Raw genomic sequence first — 18,185 nt, 5'->3', positions numbered from 1 at the left:
TTAATTGTAGGCATTTTAGCAACAGGAGCAAAAGTTTCAGTATAATCTAAGCCTTCAATTTGAGAAAAACCTCTAGCAACTAATCTAGCTTTAAATTTACTAACTTGATTATTAGCATTCAATTTAGTTTTATAAAGCCACTTGCAAGAAACAAGATTTTTACCATGAGGCAAGGGAACTAAATCCCAAGTTTGGTTAGAAGTTAAAGTATCATATTCTTCCTTCATTGCTTTTTGCCAATGTGGTTGATTTTTAGCTTGATCAAATGTTTTAGGATCATTAGAATTCATAATAGTAGTCATTAAAGCATAATTACAATAATTAACTCTCCTAGCTTGAAGTTTATCCATTCTAGCTAAGTATTCATCACTATCTTGAATTAAAGATTTAAACCATTTAGGTCTTCTTTTAGAAGTAATGGATTCATCACTAGAAGAAGAGTCATGAGGAGTAGAGTTATTATTATCATCATCACTATCACTAGAAGGAATAGAAAGAGATGCATTAGGAGTAGGGTTAAGAGGAGGTTGGTCCTCCACAAGCACAACTTTGGTTTGACCAAGTTCATCATCCTTCACGTTAGAACAATCATGAATGCCCTTTTCTGCAATACAAACATCTCTTGCAACTTTTACCTTGTTAGTAATAGGATTGTAAACTCTATAACCTTTAGTATTTTCATCATAACCAACAAAAATAAAAGGAGAAGATTTAGCATCTAATTTTTTTCTTTTCTCCTTAGGTTTGTGAACATAAGCTATGGAACCAAAAATTCTTAAATTCTGCAAATTAGGCTTTCTACCAGACCAAGCTTCTTCAGGAGTTTTATCCTTTAAGGCTTTGGTAGGTGTTCTATTAATTAAATATGTTGCACAAGCCATAGCTTCAGCCAAAACTTGTAATCCATATTTTTAGCATGCAATAAACATCTAGCCATTTCAACAATTGTCCTATGCTTTCGTTCTGCCACACCATTTTGTTGTGGTGTATAAGGAACGGTAAGCTCATGTTTAATTCCAAAAGATTTTAAATAAGCATTAAATGCATTATTGACATATTCTCTTCCATTGTCAGTACGAAGAATCTTAATTTTAGACCCAGATTGCCTTTCTACAAACATATGAAATTCAGTAAACACATCAAGCACTTGATCCTTACTATGAAGGAAATATATCCATGTTCTCCTTGAAAAATCATCAACAAAGGTAAGTGCATACCTTGAACCTTGGATGGAGGGATTCTCCATGGGACCCAAGAGATCACTATGAACGAGGTGCAATTTAGTGTATGCCCTCCAAGATTGACCATGAGGAAAGGGTTCCCTATGCATCTTACCACTCATGCAACCATTGCAAACAATTTGAGAAGGAACAATAGTAGGCAATCCATCAACCATATTTGCTTTTTTCATTAGTGAAATATAATCAGAATTGAGATGGCCAAGTCTTTCATGCCATATAGTAAAATCAACAGTAGTAAGCAAAGAATACTTTGGAGGAGCAAATTCATAGAACTTGAATAAGTTATCACTATCCATTTTAGCAGTAGCAATAACATGATTAGTGTTTGGATCAATGATATAACATATGCCCCTATAAAAGTTAATCTTATAATCTTGACAAAGTTTAGGAACTGAAATCAAATTTGATTTTAATTCAGGAACATAAAGAACATCATGTAATTTCCCATTAGGAACATTCACATCACCAATAGCTTCAACTTTACAACTATGATTATTAGCTAATTGAACAGGAATATTAGAAGTATCGGGATGCAAAGATTCAAAACATTCTTTATGAGAAGTAACATGTTGAGATGCACCAGAATCAATAATCCACTGAAGTGGTTGAGAAACATTATAAGTACATGTAAATGCATGACGAGATGAATTTCCATTATTATTACCTTTCTTATAATGAGGTTTATGTTGATTATTTTGATTCATGGGCTTTTTACCATTTTGTTTCTTAAAACAATTATTAGTAATATGTCCATCTTTCCCACAATATGTGCAATGGGGCCTTGTTTGAGAATTATTCCTTTGATTATTGTACGTATTATTATGATTATTATTATGAGAATTGTTATGATAGGATTTAGAATGAGATTGATAATTAGAAGATTTGTGATTATTATTATGATTATTATTATGATTATTATTATGTTTATTATTATTGGATCTAAAGTTATTATTATGATTTTGATTTTTAGACATAAAAGCATGTTCACTACTTTTAAGAGTACCAAATTGAATTAATTTAGCTTCCTCTTGACGCAATAAATTACGAAAAATATCATATGTTAATTGAGTAGCTAAGCTAGGAATAGCAAGTTGAGCATGAATATTCGTAATAAATTGTTGAAATTGACGAGGAAGACATTTTTTAAGAATAAGATGAATTAAACGTAAATCAGCAAGAGTAACTCCTAAACCAGTTAATTGACTATTAACAGAATCAAACTTTAATAAGAATTCATCCATAGTTTTAAAATCTGTATACCTTAGATCTTCAAGTTGATCTTGAAGTTGAATTTTTCGGGATTCATTTGAGCTATCATAAGTAGTTTTTAAAATTTCCCAAGCTTCATGCGCTTTTGTACAATTTCCAATTAAAACATACAAATCAGGAACCATTGAAATACCAATTAAACCAAGTGCTTCCTCATTTTGAGCCTTCCATCTATCTAGGTCGGCTTGAGGAGCAGATGTAGCGGGTTCAAAAGTTTTATCAGTCGCAACATCCAAAAGGTGTTTGAAACGAAAAATAAACGAGATATGTGTTTTCCAAGAATGATAATTGGAACTATTTAATTTAATTTCTGGAATTAATGTAGACATGATAGCAAAATAATAGTTTGTAAAAAAAAATTACCCCTTTGATTAAAAAATAAAAAATAAAAAATTAACCTCTTTGATTTAAAAAATAAACCAGTTTTGGGTAATAATTATAGCAAAATTTATGTAAAAAAAATGTTATATTTAAATCTTAAAGAAGAAATTTTTAAACAAAAAAAATATTTACCAAAAAAAATTATATTCAAACTTTAATAACAAATTGAAATTGATTTTTTTTTTTAAATTTTATTTAAACAAATTGTAAATCTTAATAACTATTTTATATGAAAAGCTTTATTAGAAAAACTTTATTCAAAGACTTTAATTTATTTGAAATTTAAAAAACTTTATAACTAAATTTTTTTTTTTTTAACGTTATTAACTATTTAAACTTTTTTTTAAAAAGTTAATAAACTATCTAAAATTTTTGTATATATTAAATGGCGTTACTATGCAGAGGTGCAGAGACGTTAAATGACGAGAATTATTATGAAAGGCAGGGAATCTACAGTGCAGAGACCATAGGGAAGTTACAGGGAAGTTTATTTTCGTTCTGTCTACAAACCCTAACTGGTCTCGAGGGCTTTGGTGCAGGCGGCACGGCTAACGCTATGGTGGAGAAGACTGCGGAGACGTTTAAACCCTAGTATTCAACACCATTTCGTTTAACACACAGAGGCGAGGGGGTTAGTGTTGTTTGAGGGAAGCCACGGGTTCTTCGAAGGACAATGGATCACCTTCTTCCAATGGCGATTCTGCCACAGATAACAATGAAATAAATTTATTTTACTGTAATGGTTTGTAGCCCAAATCCGCCTAAGTTATTAAAAAAAAAAAGATCAACGCTGGAAGGAAGAAGCAGCGGCGGAGTTACAGTAGGTACTCAGAGTTCTCAGATCGAGAGGCTTCGAACAACTTACAATGTCTAGGAAGAAGAAGAAAGTTTTTAAAAAATGGAGAAGACCCTGCAATATAAAATATTACAGTCTCTATTGAGTCCTGATTCCAAGAGACTCAATGACCAAGCAAAGGCTCGTAAGAAAGACTTGGTCTCGTTAATACAGAAGTACTGTGCTAAGTGAGGCAATCATTGGGAGGAGAGGCTTCAACAGTACTATGGGAATATAGAACGAGCTACAAAGTTCCAAATGATGTGGATTTTTATAGTTGTCTTTTATTTACATGATAGCTTTGTATAAACCCCAAGTTACAAGGTAAAGTCACTCTGAATTAGACTGCAAAATCACTCTCTTCTTTTAACGTATTTGAAAAAACTAATGGAAAGCTAATCAATCTTTTCCGAATCTTAGGAATGAACTACAGTTTTAAATTATCAAACTTATCTTGAAATGAATAAGCTAGGATTGTAGCTGATAATCTAATGCATAACAACCCATTTTCTCAATAAAATGTAAGATTTATTATGTAAAGTAAACCAGGCTGAAATAAGCACAAACAAAGATTGAAATAGATCAATAGATATTTAAAAAAAAGTTAGTATTCTGTGAATGAGGTTAGAAAATGAGAAAATTTGATAACAAAATCCTGCAAGGAAGATTAAATTTCTTTTTTTTAATCAAAAAAGCTTGCAAGTAAACAAAATGTGAGAACCTGCAATATGAATCAGAGAAACAACTTTATGATGAAACTGTTTTGGCGGCAAGCCTTCCAAAACAAATGAATATGAAATCTAAAGTATGCAGGAAAAGAAGTTAGCACCGGAGTTTTGGCGGCAAGCCTTCCAAAACTTTAAAAATAATTAAATTTAAACTAGAAAGAAGGAACTTTGGCGGCAAGCCTTCCAAAGCCCTTTTTTTTTTAATAAAAACTAACTAGAATAGGAGATTAAACCTGCAGGCAAACTTGTTAACAAGTTTGAAAAAAAAATTAAAATCTGAAACTAAAACCTGCACAATAGAAAATATTAGAAAAGAACTTCTTCTCCTCTCAAGAATGCCTCCAACAAGGTGAACTCCACAGAATGGTAACCTTCATCAATGTTAACTTAAAACAAGGATTAGAAACCTGCTCTGATACCATGAAAGGAAATAAAAGAGCAAGGAAAGGAAAATTAATCCAAGAAAGTTTATGATGAAGTAATTGTTACCAAGAGAAAAGCAATAAACATGGAGCATCACCCAAATGTGAAGAAGGAGGCACAAGAACTTTTGAAAGGGGAAAAGCAAAGAAAAACCCCTTGTGATATTATGAATGAGGCAATGCCTAAAAATGAGAGAGAGAGAGAGAGAGAGCAAGAAGCTCTTTACAATATTGTCATTAAGAAGAAATGAGAGAGGAGACATCTCTTAAATAGAGATGAGGAGAGGAGTTACAAAGTAACTCCCAAATCTATGAATGCCACCATTCATAAAATGTGTGTGCCATGTGTCCACGTCCTCTTATGGAGGAAATCTAATATTCCTTAATAAAGGAAAATAAAAGAAATGACTTGTCCTCACACATGTACTAGAGGACAAATTACATGTAGGAATTCCAAAGGAATATCCTAAACTAAATAAAAATAAACCTAAGCTAAGTAAAGATTAAATATTCTAACACACATATCAAACCTGTTGTGCAAGCCTAGGGTTGATTTGTGGCCAAGGGGGGAATAATTTTGGAACGTTCTTTGTTCAGGGTATTGATTTGTGCAATTTTGTCTTGCTTATGTGCTCACCTCCATGTCCACTTGTGTGAGGCATCACCTCAAAGAAGATTCATTAGCAATATACAACAATGGACATGAGTCATGCACTGAGATTCTCAATAATGTGTGGATGAAGGATCCAAGGCCTCATTATTCTAGGCTACCAAAAAGGCTTTTGAAATCTGATTTCAAGGATGGATATAGCGATCTAGTCATAATGTTGAATTGAATCATGGGATCCCCTCAAGCTTCTGCCTATGAAGCATGGATGTGGTACTATATTGAAGAAGTAACTAAAGGAGTGAAGATAATCGATTGGGATAGGTTGATTAGCAGCAATCTTGATAAGAAATTGAGGGTGGTAGAACATTCACAAACTTTCTAAATGAGTTAGAGCATTCACGAACTTTCTACATGAGTTCATAAGTTGTTTACCGGGGATTGAAAAGTAGAGGCCCAGTGGGGAATGGACAAGGTCAAATAAAAGTCTATGATTGTTACCCCAACTCCACTTGCACAATATTGCTCCTCATTTCAAGAGGGTTAACAATGCCAAATGAAATCGTGAAAGGAGACGTGTTTGGTGATGAGAAGAATAAAGACCATGAATTCAAGCTTGCGGGCTACCATTATACACATTGTTAGGATATTACAAGGAGGTAATCACAAGAGGCTATTGAAGGAAGCTATGAACTTGATGAAGAAATATGGTTCGTGGTACATCCAGTTTCAAAAGTTCACTTACATTTGGGTGCAAGGATTTTCATCATATGCCTATCGCCTCCCAAGATATCCTACCGACAAGATGGTGTTGCGAGAGGTTTCGAGGCAGTTGATTGAGTATGACAAATTCCAAAAGAGGAAGAAGGTTGGAGTTAACTTTCCTATCATGATTGGGAAATCACTTGAGATGTGCTCATCATTGTAAGTAGTGGAGAATTTAGAAGAGAAACTTCAATACTATAACCTTAAGACTCATACCTTAAGGGCGGACTTTGATCCATATCATAATATTAGGGTGGTGTATGGAAATAAATATTGACACCAAGTGCATCTTGAAGACCATTGGGCTGATGAGATAAGGAAGAAGATGTGTTCAAGGTTATCATTGGATATGATTAGACTTGGCCAATTGCTTCATGTACTAGATCAACTTGAAGATGATGGTAAGCATGTTCAACAATGTTTTGAGAAGGAGAAGACTAAATCTATTCCCATCCTAGATTGGATTGCTCAGGAGGTCACACATATTGATGACATAGCTGGACTTGAACAACACAAAGAGATGGGTGAGTCAACAAGTAAGCAAATTGAGAGAGAGGGATGTTCCTTTAACTCATGAGCTAATGGGAAATTTGGAATCTTCATCCTCCAAAGATGAAACAATAGAGGATTCGTAGGATGAGAGAAACGATGAGGATATGAGCATCCCAGAGGATAGAGGTCTTGAGGAAGAGAGAGACATTGTTGAAGGCTCACAACTCAGAGGGTTGAAAAGGAAAGAGGCACCAAGTGAGGGACCTTAGTAGAAAAGACACAAGTCAGGGACAAGTCGTTCAACATCTAGTACTTCAGTTCGAGAGGTTGATCTTTTGGTAGATACAAATGCAACATCTATTACACAAGGTGAACCACAGAAGAAGAATGAATTAACTCCAAGCTTACAAGATAGGAGAAGTATAAATGAATCTATGGAGTCCATTCAAGAAAGGAATCAAGAAGCTAATTCTCCTCATGGTGATGAGGCCCCTCTCGATGATCAACCTATACCACAACCTGCAAATCCTATTGATGAAGTAATTGAAGGATCAGCTGTAGGATTTAAGGATGAGGATTTCAATGAAGGAATGATATCAGCTTTGTGAGGAACTCATGAGAAAGAAGATTTGGATGAAGACATTGAACAACCTCCAGTGCCCAAATGGTTAAGGGAATGAATGAAGAAGATGTTGGCAACAATGCAACAAACTGAGAGGGGGGGTGAGTCAGTTTACACAAAAACTTACTGCAACTTAAACCGCAAATCAGATCTGATAATTAACAGCTAAAGCATGAAACAACACCACATCAATAACACACAACACCAAGATTTTTGACGTGGGAAACTGTTGTGACGTTTTCACACATCGCCCCATTGCAAATGGGGACCCATGTTTTTTGCTTTTTAGGGTTTGTTTTCTAGGTCTTTTAGGGTTTTGTTAGTTAGCCTTTGCATTTTGAGTGCTGTCGGGGAGATCAATAGGATAGCAAGTCCGGCTTGAGTGATGTCCTGATCCTGAAATTTGGCTAAGTCTGGAATGTCCTGATCCTGAAATTTGACTAAGTCTGGAAACTGAAAAACCTCCAAAAACTAGATTTTGCAATATAGCTCCTGGAGGTCTGAAACCACTCTCAAACATCCTGAAAGTATATATGGAATATAACTTAAAGTATAAGCACTTATACTTAAATGTTATATTCCATTAAAATTGTCCTGATAGAGAGTTCGAAAAGTCAAATTTCGCTCCTGTCCAGAGCGAAAACCGCTCCTGTCCCTCTCCAAGGGTCCAAGGCGAATCGCTCATGTCCCTCACCAAGGGTCCAGAGCGAAAAAGCTTAGTTGAGTCATTCCTGACCTTGTTTGGACAAATTGAGACATCAAAGGCATGAAGGAGGACGTAATCAACCCATTGAAGATAGTTTTGAAAGTTAACAAGGCATAAATGAGCTCATAAAGGCCAGGGCGCTCCTGTCCCTCTCCAAGGGACCAGAGCGATTTTCCCTCAAGACAAGATTTTGGCAAAAGGAAGGCAAGTTTCACGTTTGAGGTGGGTGAAGGAAGATGCAATCGATCGGTTGAAGATAATTTTCGAAGCTAGCAAAACACAAGTGAGCTTATAAATGCAAAATCGCTCCTGTCCCTCACCAAGGGACCAGGGCGAAAATGGTTCTAAGGAGCATTCGTTCCAAAAAATTGAATAGATCAAACTCAAGATTTCAAGTAAAATGCCATTTTGGACGTCCAGGATGATGTGTTGAACGTGAAAAACAAGAGTTGCAAGGCTAAAGTGTAAGGGCGCTCCTGTCCCTCTCCCAGGGACCAGAGCGATCTTGTTGATGTCCATTATCTTGCCATGCCTAGGTGCCAATATCATCTATGACACATTAAATGCCAATTTCGATAAAACTTTGAAATATTTTTGAAATTAAATTGACATTTGATAAGTGCGCAAAACATTTAATAATTAATTCATGCCTTTAAAAAATCGAAATTTCAATTATAAAGGCATTTAAAATTAATTATTATTAATTTAAAAAATAAAATTGGGGCGCTTGGGGTATTATTTAATGTTTTTATAAAGTCGGCCTTATTCTTTTATTAATCTTTGTTTATTTTTTCCACCAAGTCGGCCTATGGAGAGATGTGGAAGGTGAGCGCTCTATATATTGGAGGTGTTGTTTCACAATTCAAATCATTCAATCATCCTCTCAAGTGCGATTTGGAGAAGCAAGGAAGGAGGTGCGAAATCTAGCTTGTGTGGAGCAAATTTCTACCAAGTGTGGAGACTAAGGAAGGCGAAATTCATCTTGAAGGCTATTGAAGAGGCAAATTTCTTGCTAGATTGGAGGATAATTTCCAGATTTTTGAAGACATTTGAAGTCGAATTTCCAGATCTTGAAGAAGCTAGTGGAAGATGGAGTTCTTTTCCAAGCTAAAGGGGGCGCATTTTGCTAAAGGGAGTCTTGATCTACATTTTGCCTAGCGAATTCTCCTATTTTTGCATCATTTTTTAGAATTAATTCCCAAGTGGAGGTATGGCGTAATCACCTTGGCACCATTTTTAAAGATTTAAATTTTGCTTTGAAAATCCTAAATTAGGAAATGATAACTCAAGATTTATCATGAAGTTTCCTAATTAAAATCTTGAATCTTCCTTTTAAAGTTTAATTTTTAGATTTCAAGATATATTACTAATTTTGAAATGTTGTGTAGGTATCAAGATGGCGACTCCAAGCTCGAAAGATCTACAAGTCGGAAGACTCTCCTCAAGGAAAATCAAGCCAAATCAAGGACGATCAAGCAAGGACAAGGGCGACCTCCTCCAGCCTAGCATCGACAAGGACGGCCTTCTTTGGACTAACGTCATCAAGGGCGACTTCTCCAATTCAGTATTCCAAGGCGAGGTACATCAGTCATCCTGCACATCAAGGACACGAAGTTAGAACAAGGGTTCGTTGAAGAAGCAGATAGTTCCAGATGAATTAATTAAAGCTAGCTTCTCAACAACATCAAGTTGAATATCTACCAAGTTACAAGTGTCAGACGAGGTGGCATCCTAGTCATCACTTCTCCAGTCAGTGTGGTCCACCTCAGCATGTCCAGATTCAATGTACCTAACTCATGGAAGGTGGCACAAACTCCGATGTACCTACCCCGGCTATCCATTGGTCGATTTTTCCAGAGAGGACATGTGTCCAAGCAATACAATTATTTCATTGGTCGAGCATTAAATGTTATGTAATGGTTGTAACAAACCCTAATTAGGGTTTTCATTGTAAAATCTTGGCCATTGATCTCGAATTGATCTAAGCCATCGAATTGTATTGAGGGCACTATAGAAGCCCTGGCATTTCATTTGTAAAGGCATTAGGCAGAGAGAGTTAGAAAATAGTTAGAATAGTTAGGAATAGTTGGAAGCAATTAGAGTAGAGTAGAGAGAGAAGGCAAAGATTGTTGCCAAGATGTTGTTGTAAAAGACTTGTAACTTCATTGAAGAAATGGTGAAATTTATGGGTCGATTCGACAATTTGCATGGTCTTTATACTTCTCATATTTGATTTCATGTTATTAGATGAGTGGAAGAAATGTGCTTGATTGATGGTGAAATTCGTATATCCATACTACTAGCAGTTTGTTGATTGCAGACTTGCCTTGCGTAGTCAACTGGAATCGTTCAGCTTAAGCCTAACTTCAATTGTCGCTTCTTCATCGATATGCATCAACCTGATGGTGTCTATGCTTGCAGTGATGATTTGAACATCATAAAGCTTTCCTTCGAAGATCGCACTAGCCTTGTGGAGATGGTCCTGCGATGTCAAAACAAGACTTAGTTAGAATTCCATCAAAGATCATTCATTGCTCTTACATTCTTAGTATTAAGATTAGATTATTTCCTCGCCCTCGTCTTTTTTTTCTTTTTTTCAAGTCAAAGCTAGTGAGAGCCTGTGTTCCAGCAATATTCAAAGCAAATCAGAAGTTCAGGCATCAAATGTAAGTCCCCTTGTGATTCCAGCAAATCACATCGTACCACAGAGAGCTTATCCACACGTAGAGACCCTACATACAAGAACCTTGGAGTCATCCTGATTGATCCTTTTTCGCGATATCTTCAGCAATCAGAGGCTTTATTCAAGAGAGGATAAGGTACCCTTGGGTATTTTATTCTGTGTTAGGCAGTGTACAAAATACACGTCAACAGAAACCCAGTTAAGGGAAAAACCACGATGGGAACCTACCCACAATGAGATAATACCCTGTTAGGAGTAAATGTGAATATTACAATGGGAATGTACATGCATTCAAGAACACTGCCTAGAGCTCATTGCTCAAAATAAAAAAGCCAGAAAAGCTACAACCTTTAGGAAAGGCTCACCGCCTTACAAGAAGTCTCACTAACTTGCAAAAACATTCGGACAACAATCCGGATCACATAAACTATGAAAATAGCATCTCCATATGCTTGAGTACAGTTCTGGTTAAGCACACAGTCTACTCTGCAACACTTCTCTTCTCTCCTTCACACTTTCGAAAGATCAAATCACTTGTTCGCACATACAACTCGATCATACACACTCTCAAAGATCGCAAACACTCGTAGACATACACCTTACATGATTATTACACTTATTTATACAAACCCTCAACCCATGAAATATAGGTCAGATAAACCCTCAATACAAATTACAAAATAATAACCTCACACGCCACAATACATGCGAACCAAAACAAGGTCTTCTAAGACATAGTCTGGACCCAAATCAATACCGCAAACACGCAACACCTCCAACAATTATGCCTCAATCATCCGCAACATGCTACAACCACCAAGAATGTCGCATAATACAAAGAATGCCACTGGACAAAGAAAATCTTCAATAACGCACACAATAATCAATGCGGACCGCTAATACGCATAGAACACGATCTAGAGATATTCACAAGCAACGTGAATTGCACCACAATAACCGCAACAACTCGGATCACTAGAATCATCATCATCTCTCTACCAGAGCTTAAGAACATCAACATAACTAACTGTCAACCTGAAAGATTTGCTTGTGGATTTCCAAATCATGAACCAATCGAATTGAGGACACACATCAACGTCCATAACACATCCCACACATTCGTAACTAAAGATATAGCAATTCCGGAGCAATACAGAGCATAAACTAGAATATCGAATAACACGAACAATTGAATAACATCCTCAATACCGGATCTCATAACTCAATCAAAACATCATGCGGACCTCTGCAAATGGGATTGAACCATCTACAGACAACATACCAGAAACCCTTTAAACTGTATCAGCTCATCTGCAACACACAGGCTAAACCAACTCATTCCATCAAATTGCAACACCGGAATACACAGAAGAATATGTTAACAAAACTTTCCATTAATCTCCCCATCGACAATCTCCCCATATGTTGACATCAATGACAACATACCAGCCAATGTCCAACAATCTCCCCCTTTGGCATTGATTGCAACATATGAATGTGAAAAACAATCAATGCAAAGAAAGAAATCGACTCACAACAATCTCCATCAAAATCACAAGGATTTGCTCCCTCAACTTAAATGCTCTACTCACAGAGTTTTTCAAATGCTTCTCTCCCCCTTTGACATCAATGACAAAGGCTCAGGAATCACAATTTTCTCCTCCTTTGAATTAGCTTCACAAATCTGAACATCTAAACCACTAACATTGACTACTCCCTCTGAGTAGCAGTCTCACTCATCAATCCGGAGCATAAAATATTTATGTGAAATTCACCGAACTGATGTAAATCCATGCATCTTTGTTCTTATCAAGAGGAACAATTATCCCTAACTTCTCGTTGAGATACTCAAAAGTATCTTTAGGCAAAGGCTTCGTAAAGATACATACTCCAAGTTGACTTCTTTCTCATTCACCTTCTCTCTTAAGAAATGAAACTTGATTGATATATGCTTTGTTTTGGAATTCAACAACCAAATTCTTTGAAATATTGATTGGACTTGAATTATCACAATATATGGCAATAGGCTCATCATAAATAACTCCTATATCTTTCAACATCTGCTTCATCCAAATTACCTAAGTACAATTGCTAGCAGTAGCAATGTGTTGAACCTCTGCAGTAGATAAGGAAATAGCATCCTGCTTCTTACTTGCCCAAGAGACCAACTTCTTTCTCAAAAAGAATTCACCACTTGTAGTACTTTTTCGGTCATCAACATCACCTGCGCAATCAGCATCTGTAAAAACACTCAAAGTAAAGTCATCATTCTTGGAATACCACAAACCAAAATCAACTGTCCCTTTCAAATATCTGAATATCCTTTTTATAGCAGTAATATGAGATTCCCTAGGATTAGCTTGAAATCTAGCAACATGACATACAACACTCATTATATCAGGTCTAGTTTGAGTTAAATACAACAAACCACCAATCATAGATCTATATTTGGTTTGATTAGCTTTCGGAGAGTCGTCATCTTTTGTCATCTTACATCCGGTCACCATAGGTGTACCAACAGGTTTAGAATCTTCAAGACCAAGTTTCTTCAACAAATCCTTCACATACTTAGACTAAGATATGAAAATACCTTTATCCAACTAAGTAATTTGCAATCCCAAAAAGAATTTCATTTCACCAATCATAGACATCTCAAATTCATCCTACATCTCTTCAACAAATTTCTTACATAGGTAATCATTTTCTCCAAAGATAATAACATCAACAAAAACTTCAACAATCAAAATGTTATTCTGTTCAATCTTGAAATAAAAATTACTGTTAGCAGTACCTTAATTGAATCCAAGCTTCATCAAATACTTATCCAATTTGGCATATCAGGCTCTAGGGGCTTGCTTCAATCCAGACAATGCTTTCTTCAACCGGCAAACCATGTCCTTTTCATCTGTCAGCTGAAATTCATCCAGTTGCTCAATGTAGACTTCTTCCAATTCACCATTAAGAAAGGCTGATTTGACATCCATCTGATAAACCTTGAAATCTTTGTGAGCAACATAGGCAAGGAATAATCTATCAGCTTCAATTCTAGCTACCGGAGAAAAAGTCTCCTCATAGTCAATTCCTTCCATCTATGAATCACCTTTACAAACAATTCTAGTTTTATTTCAGACAACTTTACCCTATTCATTCAACTTATTCTGGAACACCCATTTAGTTCCAATTACATTTTTATCCTTAGGTCTAGGAACAAGAATCGATGTATTTTTTTCTCAATCTGATTCAATTCTTCTTCCATAGCTTTAATCCAATTTTCATCTTTTCATGCTTCATCAACATTTTTAGGTTCAATCTTAGAAATCAAACAAATTTCTTCAACAAGTCTTCTCCTAGTCATCACACCTTTATTCTTATCACCAATATTCTGATTTTCTGAATGATTCAACCTTACATACCTGGGAGTTTTAGGATTTTCTTGAATTTCAGGTTCTTCAACTCTTTCTTCTGCATTAGCATCTACACCTTCATTCTCAGGCTTTTCCGGAGCAATCTGAACTTGACTTTGGGCCTGCACTTGCTTTCCTTTATCTGAACTGGCATCTTGATCATCAGAATCATATCCACAAGATCTAATCTGTCTCACATTACCTTCAGGCTTCATCAACCTTCACATTAGCACTTTCAACCATCTTTCTCAATCTTTTATTATAGCACTAGTAGGCCTTACTTCTAGTAGAGTAACCAAGAAAGATTCCTTCATCACATCTAGCATCAAACTTTTCAAGATCTTCATCTCTTTTGATATAGCATTTACTAACAAAAATTCTAAAATATCTAACAGTACGAGCATGACCAAACCATAACTCATAAGGAGTCTTACCAATATCACCTTTGACATTTACCCAATTGAGATTGTATATTGCAGTACTCTCAACTTCTCTCCAAAATACATGCAGAACATTTCCTTCAATCACCATGGTTCTAGCAGCTTCTTGAACTGTTCTATTCTTTCTCTCCACAACACCATTCTATTGTGGTGTCCTAGGAGCAGATAAATGTCTCTTAACTCCATGCTCTTCACAATATGCATTAAACTCACCAAAAGTGAATTCTCCACCTCTATCAGATCTCAAACTTCAGCTTCAATCCAGTCTCAGTTTCAACTCTATCTTTGAATATCTTGAACTTCTCTAATGCTTTAGACTTCTCCCTTAATAAGGTAACCCACATCATTCTTGAATAGTCATCAATCAGCAACATGAAATACCTATCACCCTGCAAGCTTCTCACTCTAGAAGGACCACACAGATCAGTATGCACAAGATCCAACAACCCATTAGAATTATACTGTTTGCTCTTATAAGTAATTCTTGTATGTTTCCCTAATTGACATTCCTTACATACCAGATTAGAAGGCTTTGTTAACTTTGGTAGATCTCTCATTGCTTGAGTAGAACTTATCTTAACCAAGCAATTAAAATTTTCATGACACACCCTTTTATGCCATAACCAACTTTCATCAATCTGACCAATCAAACAAATTTTACCACCAACATTCAAGTGAAAGATATTACCTTTAGTCTTTGTCCCTTATGCAATCTTAGTTCCGGAGCTACTCAAGATCTCACATTTGCCATTCTTGAATTGCAAGTTATATCCCTTATCAACCATCTGACCAACACTCAAAAGATTATACTTTAAACCTTCAACATACAACTCATCGTCAGTATTGTGCTTACCATCAAGAGAAATAGAACCTCTACCACGGATTACACAAGCTTTGTTATCACCAAATCTTACTATAGCACCATCATACCTTTCCAAGTTTACAAATTTACTTTTATCACCTGTCATATGATGAGAGCAACCACTGTCCATTACCCATTCATCTTTCTCCTCAACTTTAATAGCTAAAGCTTTCTCCTCATTAATGCAGCTTGTAGAATCTGTAGTTACACAATCATCTTCCTTGATAGCAATGAACACAAATTCATCTCCTGAATTACCCTTATCTGACTCATCATATGTCACACCTTCATCAGTAGCATAATAACACTTTTGATATTTAGGCTTATATTGCTTAAATGGCTTCTTAGGATTTCTATCTCTTTCCGGTACATCTTGATGCAAAATGTCCTATCTCATTACATGAAAAACATTTAAGAGGTAACTTCCCTTCATACTTATCGACACCTTTAGGCAATCTTCTGCCAATAAGTGCTTCAAGCTCCTCAAACTCTCTTTCATCTTCCATCTCTTTCTCGTATCTAGATACTCTTGTAGAACTTTCTCCCGGATCATATCTCTACTTCCTGAAAATAGTATCTTTGAATGCAGATTCAATCTTAGGAAGAGAGTCTCCAAACTCACTCAGTTCAAAAGCAGCAAGTTTTCCAATCAGCATGTCTCTTGTCACATTTGTCACAATCCAGATCTCATCAATAGCAGCCACAACCTTTAGGGAAGGCTCACTGCCTTACAGGAAGTCTCATTGACGTACAAAAACATTCGGACAACAATCTGGATCACATGAACTATGAAAATAACATCACCATATGCTTGAGTATAGTTCCGGTTAAGCACACAGTCTACTCTGCAACACTTTTCTTCTCTCCTTCACACTTCCGAAAGATCAAATCACTTGTTCGCACATACAACTCGATCACACACTCTCAAAGATCGCAGACACTTGCAGACATACATCTTACATGATTATTACGCTTATTTATACAAGCCCTCAACCCATGAAATATAGGTCAGCTAAACCCTCAATACAAATTACAAAATAATAACCTCACATGCTACAGCAATACATGCGGACCAAAACAATGTCGGCAAAGACATAGTTTGGACCCAAATGAATACCGCAAACATGCAACACTTCCAACAATTACGCCTTGATCATCTGCAACACGCTACAACCACCAAGAATGTCGCATAACACGAAGAACACCATCAGACAAAGAAAATCTTCAATAACGTGCACAATAATCAATGTGGACCACCAATATGCATAGAACAAGATCTAGAGATATTCACAAGCAATGTGAATTGCACCACAATAACCGCAACAACTCGGATCACTAGAATCATCATCATCTCTCTACTGGTGTTTAAGAACATCAACATAACTGGCTGTCAACTTGAAAGATTTGCTTGTGGATTTCCAAATCTTGAACCAATCGAACTGAGGACACACATCAACGTCCAAAACACATCCCACACATCTGCAACTAAAGATATAGCAATTTCGGAGCAATACAGAGCATAAACTAGAATATTGAATAAGACGAACAATTGAATAACATCCTCAATACTGGATCTCATAACTCAATCAAAACATCATGCGGACTTGTGCAAATGGGAATGAACCATCTACAGACAACATACTAGAAACCCTTTAAACTGCATCAGCTCATTTGCAACACACAAGCTAAACCAACTCATTCCATCAAATTGCAACACTGGAATACACAAAAGAATATGTTAACAAAACTTTCCAACAATCTCCCCATCGACAATCTCCCCATATGTTGACATCAATAACAACATATCAGCCAATGTCCAATAGAAGAAACCAATAGTAGAAGTTGATACTGATAATGACTTGGAGGCTTTCCTAAGTAGGATATGTCAAACCGTAGAGAAGAAACCTAAGAAATACTCCAAGATCATAAGAGAGTTTTGGGTCTCGTGTGGTGCAAATTGCAACTTCAAGTGTTGATAAGCCAAGTGAGGAGATCACTTTGGAGGATTATGATGTTAGCACAATTGACTTGGGGCCAATCATCCAACATTAGGCGGTTGAAGATTTGTGAGATTTTGATTTTAACATGGAAGAGCAATTGAAGAAGGAAGCAAAAAAAGAAAAATAAGCTAAAGATAGAAAATAGACAATCAATGAACTACATGCAATTGCAACTTCAAGTGTTGATAAGCCAAGTGAGGAGATCACTTTGGAGGATTATGATGTTAGCACAATTGACTTGGGGCCAATCATCCAACATTAGGCGGTTGAAGATTTGTGAGATTTTGATTTTAACATGGAAGAGCAATTGAAGAAGGAAGCAAAAAAAGAAAAATAAGCTAAAGATAGAAAATAGACAATCGATGAACTACATGCAATGTTTGGTGAAGCCACTCCAGCAAGAAGATGAGATATTTGTGCCCCTTGCAATACTTCCAAGGGAATCAATTGAGAGCATTGAAGAGATAAGGATAATAGCTTGAAAGGAATGGATTGATGGTGCCTTTGATCAAGCAAGTGTTTTTACCAGAGAATATGTACAAACATATGAGAGAGTTACATCATTCTTATGTAGAATTCAAAACACAATGGAATTGTGGGAGGATTTCCAAGGTGTTCAAGACAAGGTAATTCCTCGTCTATGTGTGTTGAAGGAGATTCCTAAACAAGCTTTGGTAGATGGAGGTGTGATGGAAGAAAAGACAACTTATGATTTTGGCCATTGGTAT

At 36.1% G+C, this 18,185-nt stretch overlaps 1 protein-coding gene across 7 annotated transcripts in view; it reads left to right on the top strand.

Annotated features, from left to right (window-relative positions):
- The window catches only part of LOC131065979 (uncharacterized), a 127,355-nt gene that overhangs the window by 74,680 nt on the left and 34,490 nt on the right, over nt 1–18,185 (top strand). Inside the window, exon 10 of one of the 7 annotated variants that reach the window (XM_058000633.2) lies at nt 9,457–10,272. The exons of the other annotated variants lie outside the window; for them this stretch is intronic. Coding sequence (XP_057856616.2) covers nt 9,457–9,702 — 246 coding nt within the window. The 3' untranslated portion in view covers nt 9,703–10,272. Of the gene's footprint in view, nt 1–9,456; nt 10,273–18,185 lie in introns of those variants that run through there. 7 annotated transcript variants of the gene reach the window in all.

Source organism: Cryptomeria japonica, chromosome 2 (assembly GCF_030272615.1).
Source record: "Cryptomeria japonica chromosome 2, Sugi_1.0, whole genome shotgun sequence".
In the NCBI taxonomy this organism is placed as follows: domain Eukaryota; kingdom Viridiplantae; phylum Streptophyta; class Pinopsida; order Cupressales; family Cupressaceae; genus Cryptomeria; species Cryptomeria japonica.
This window is presented reverse-complemented; position numbering and strand designations above follow the sequence as displayed.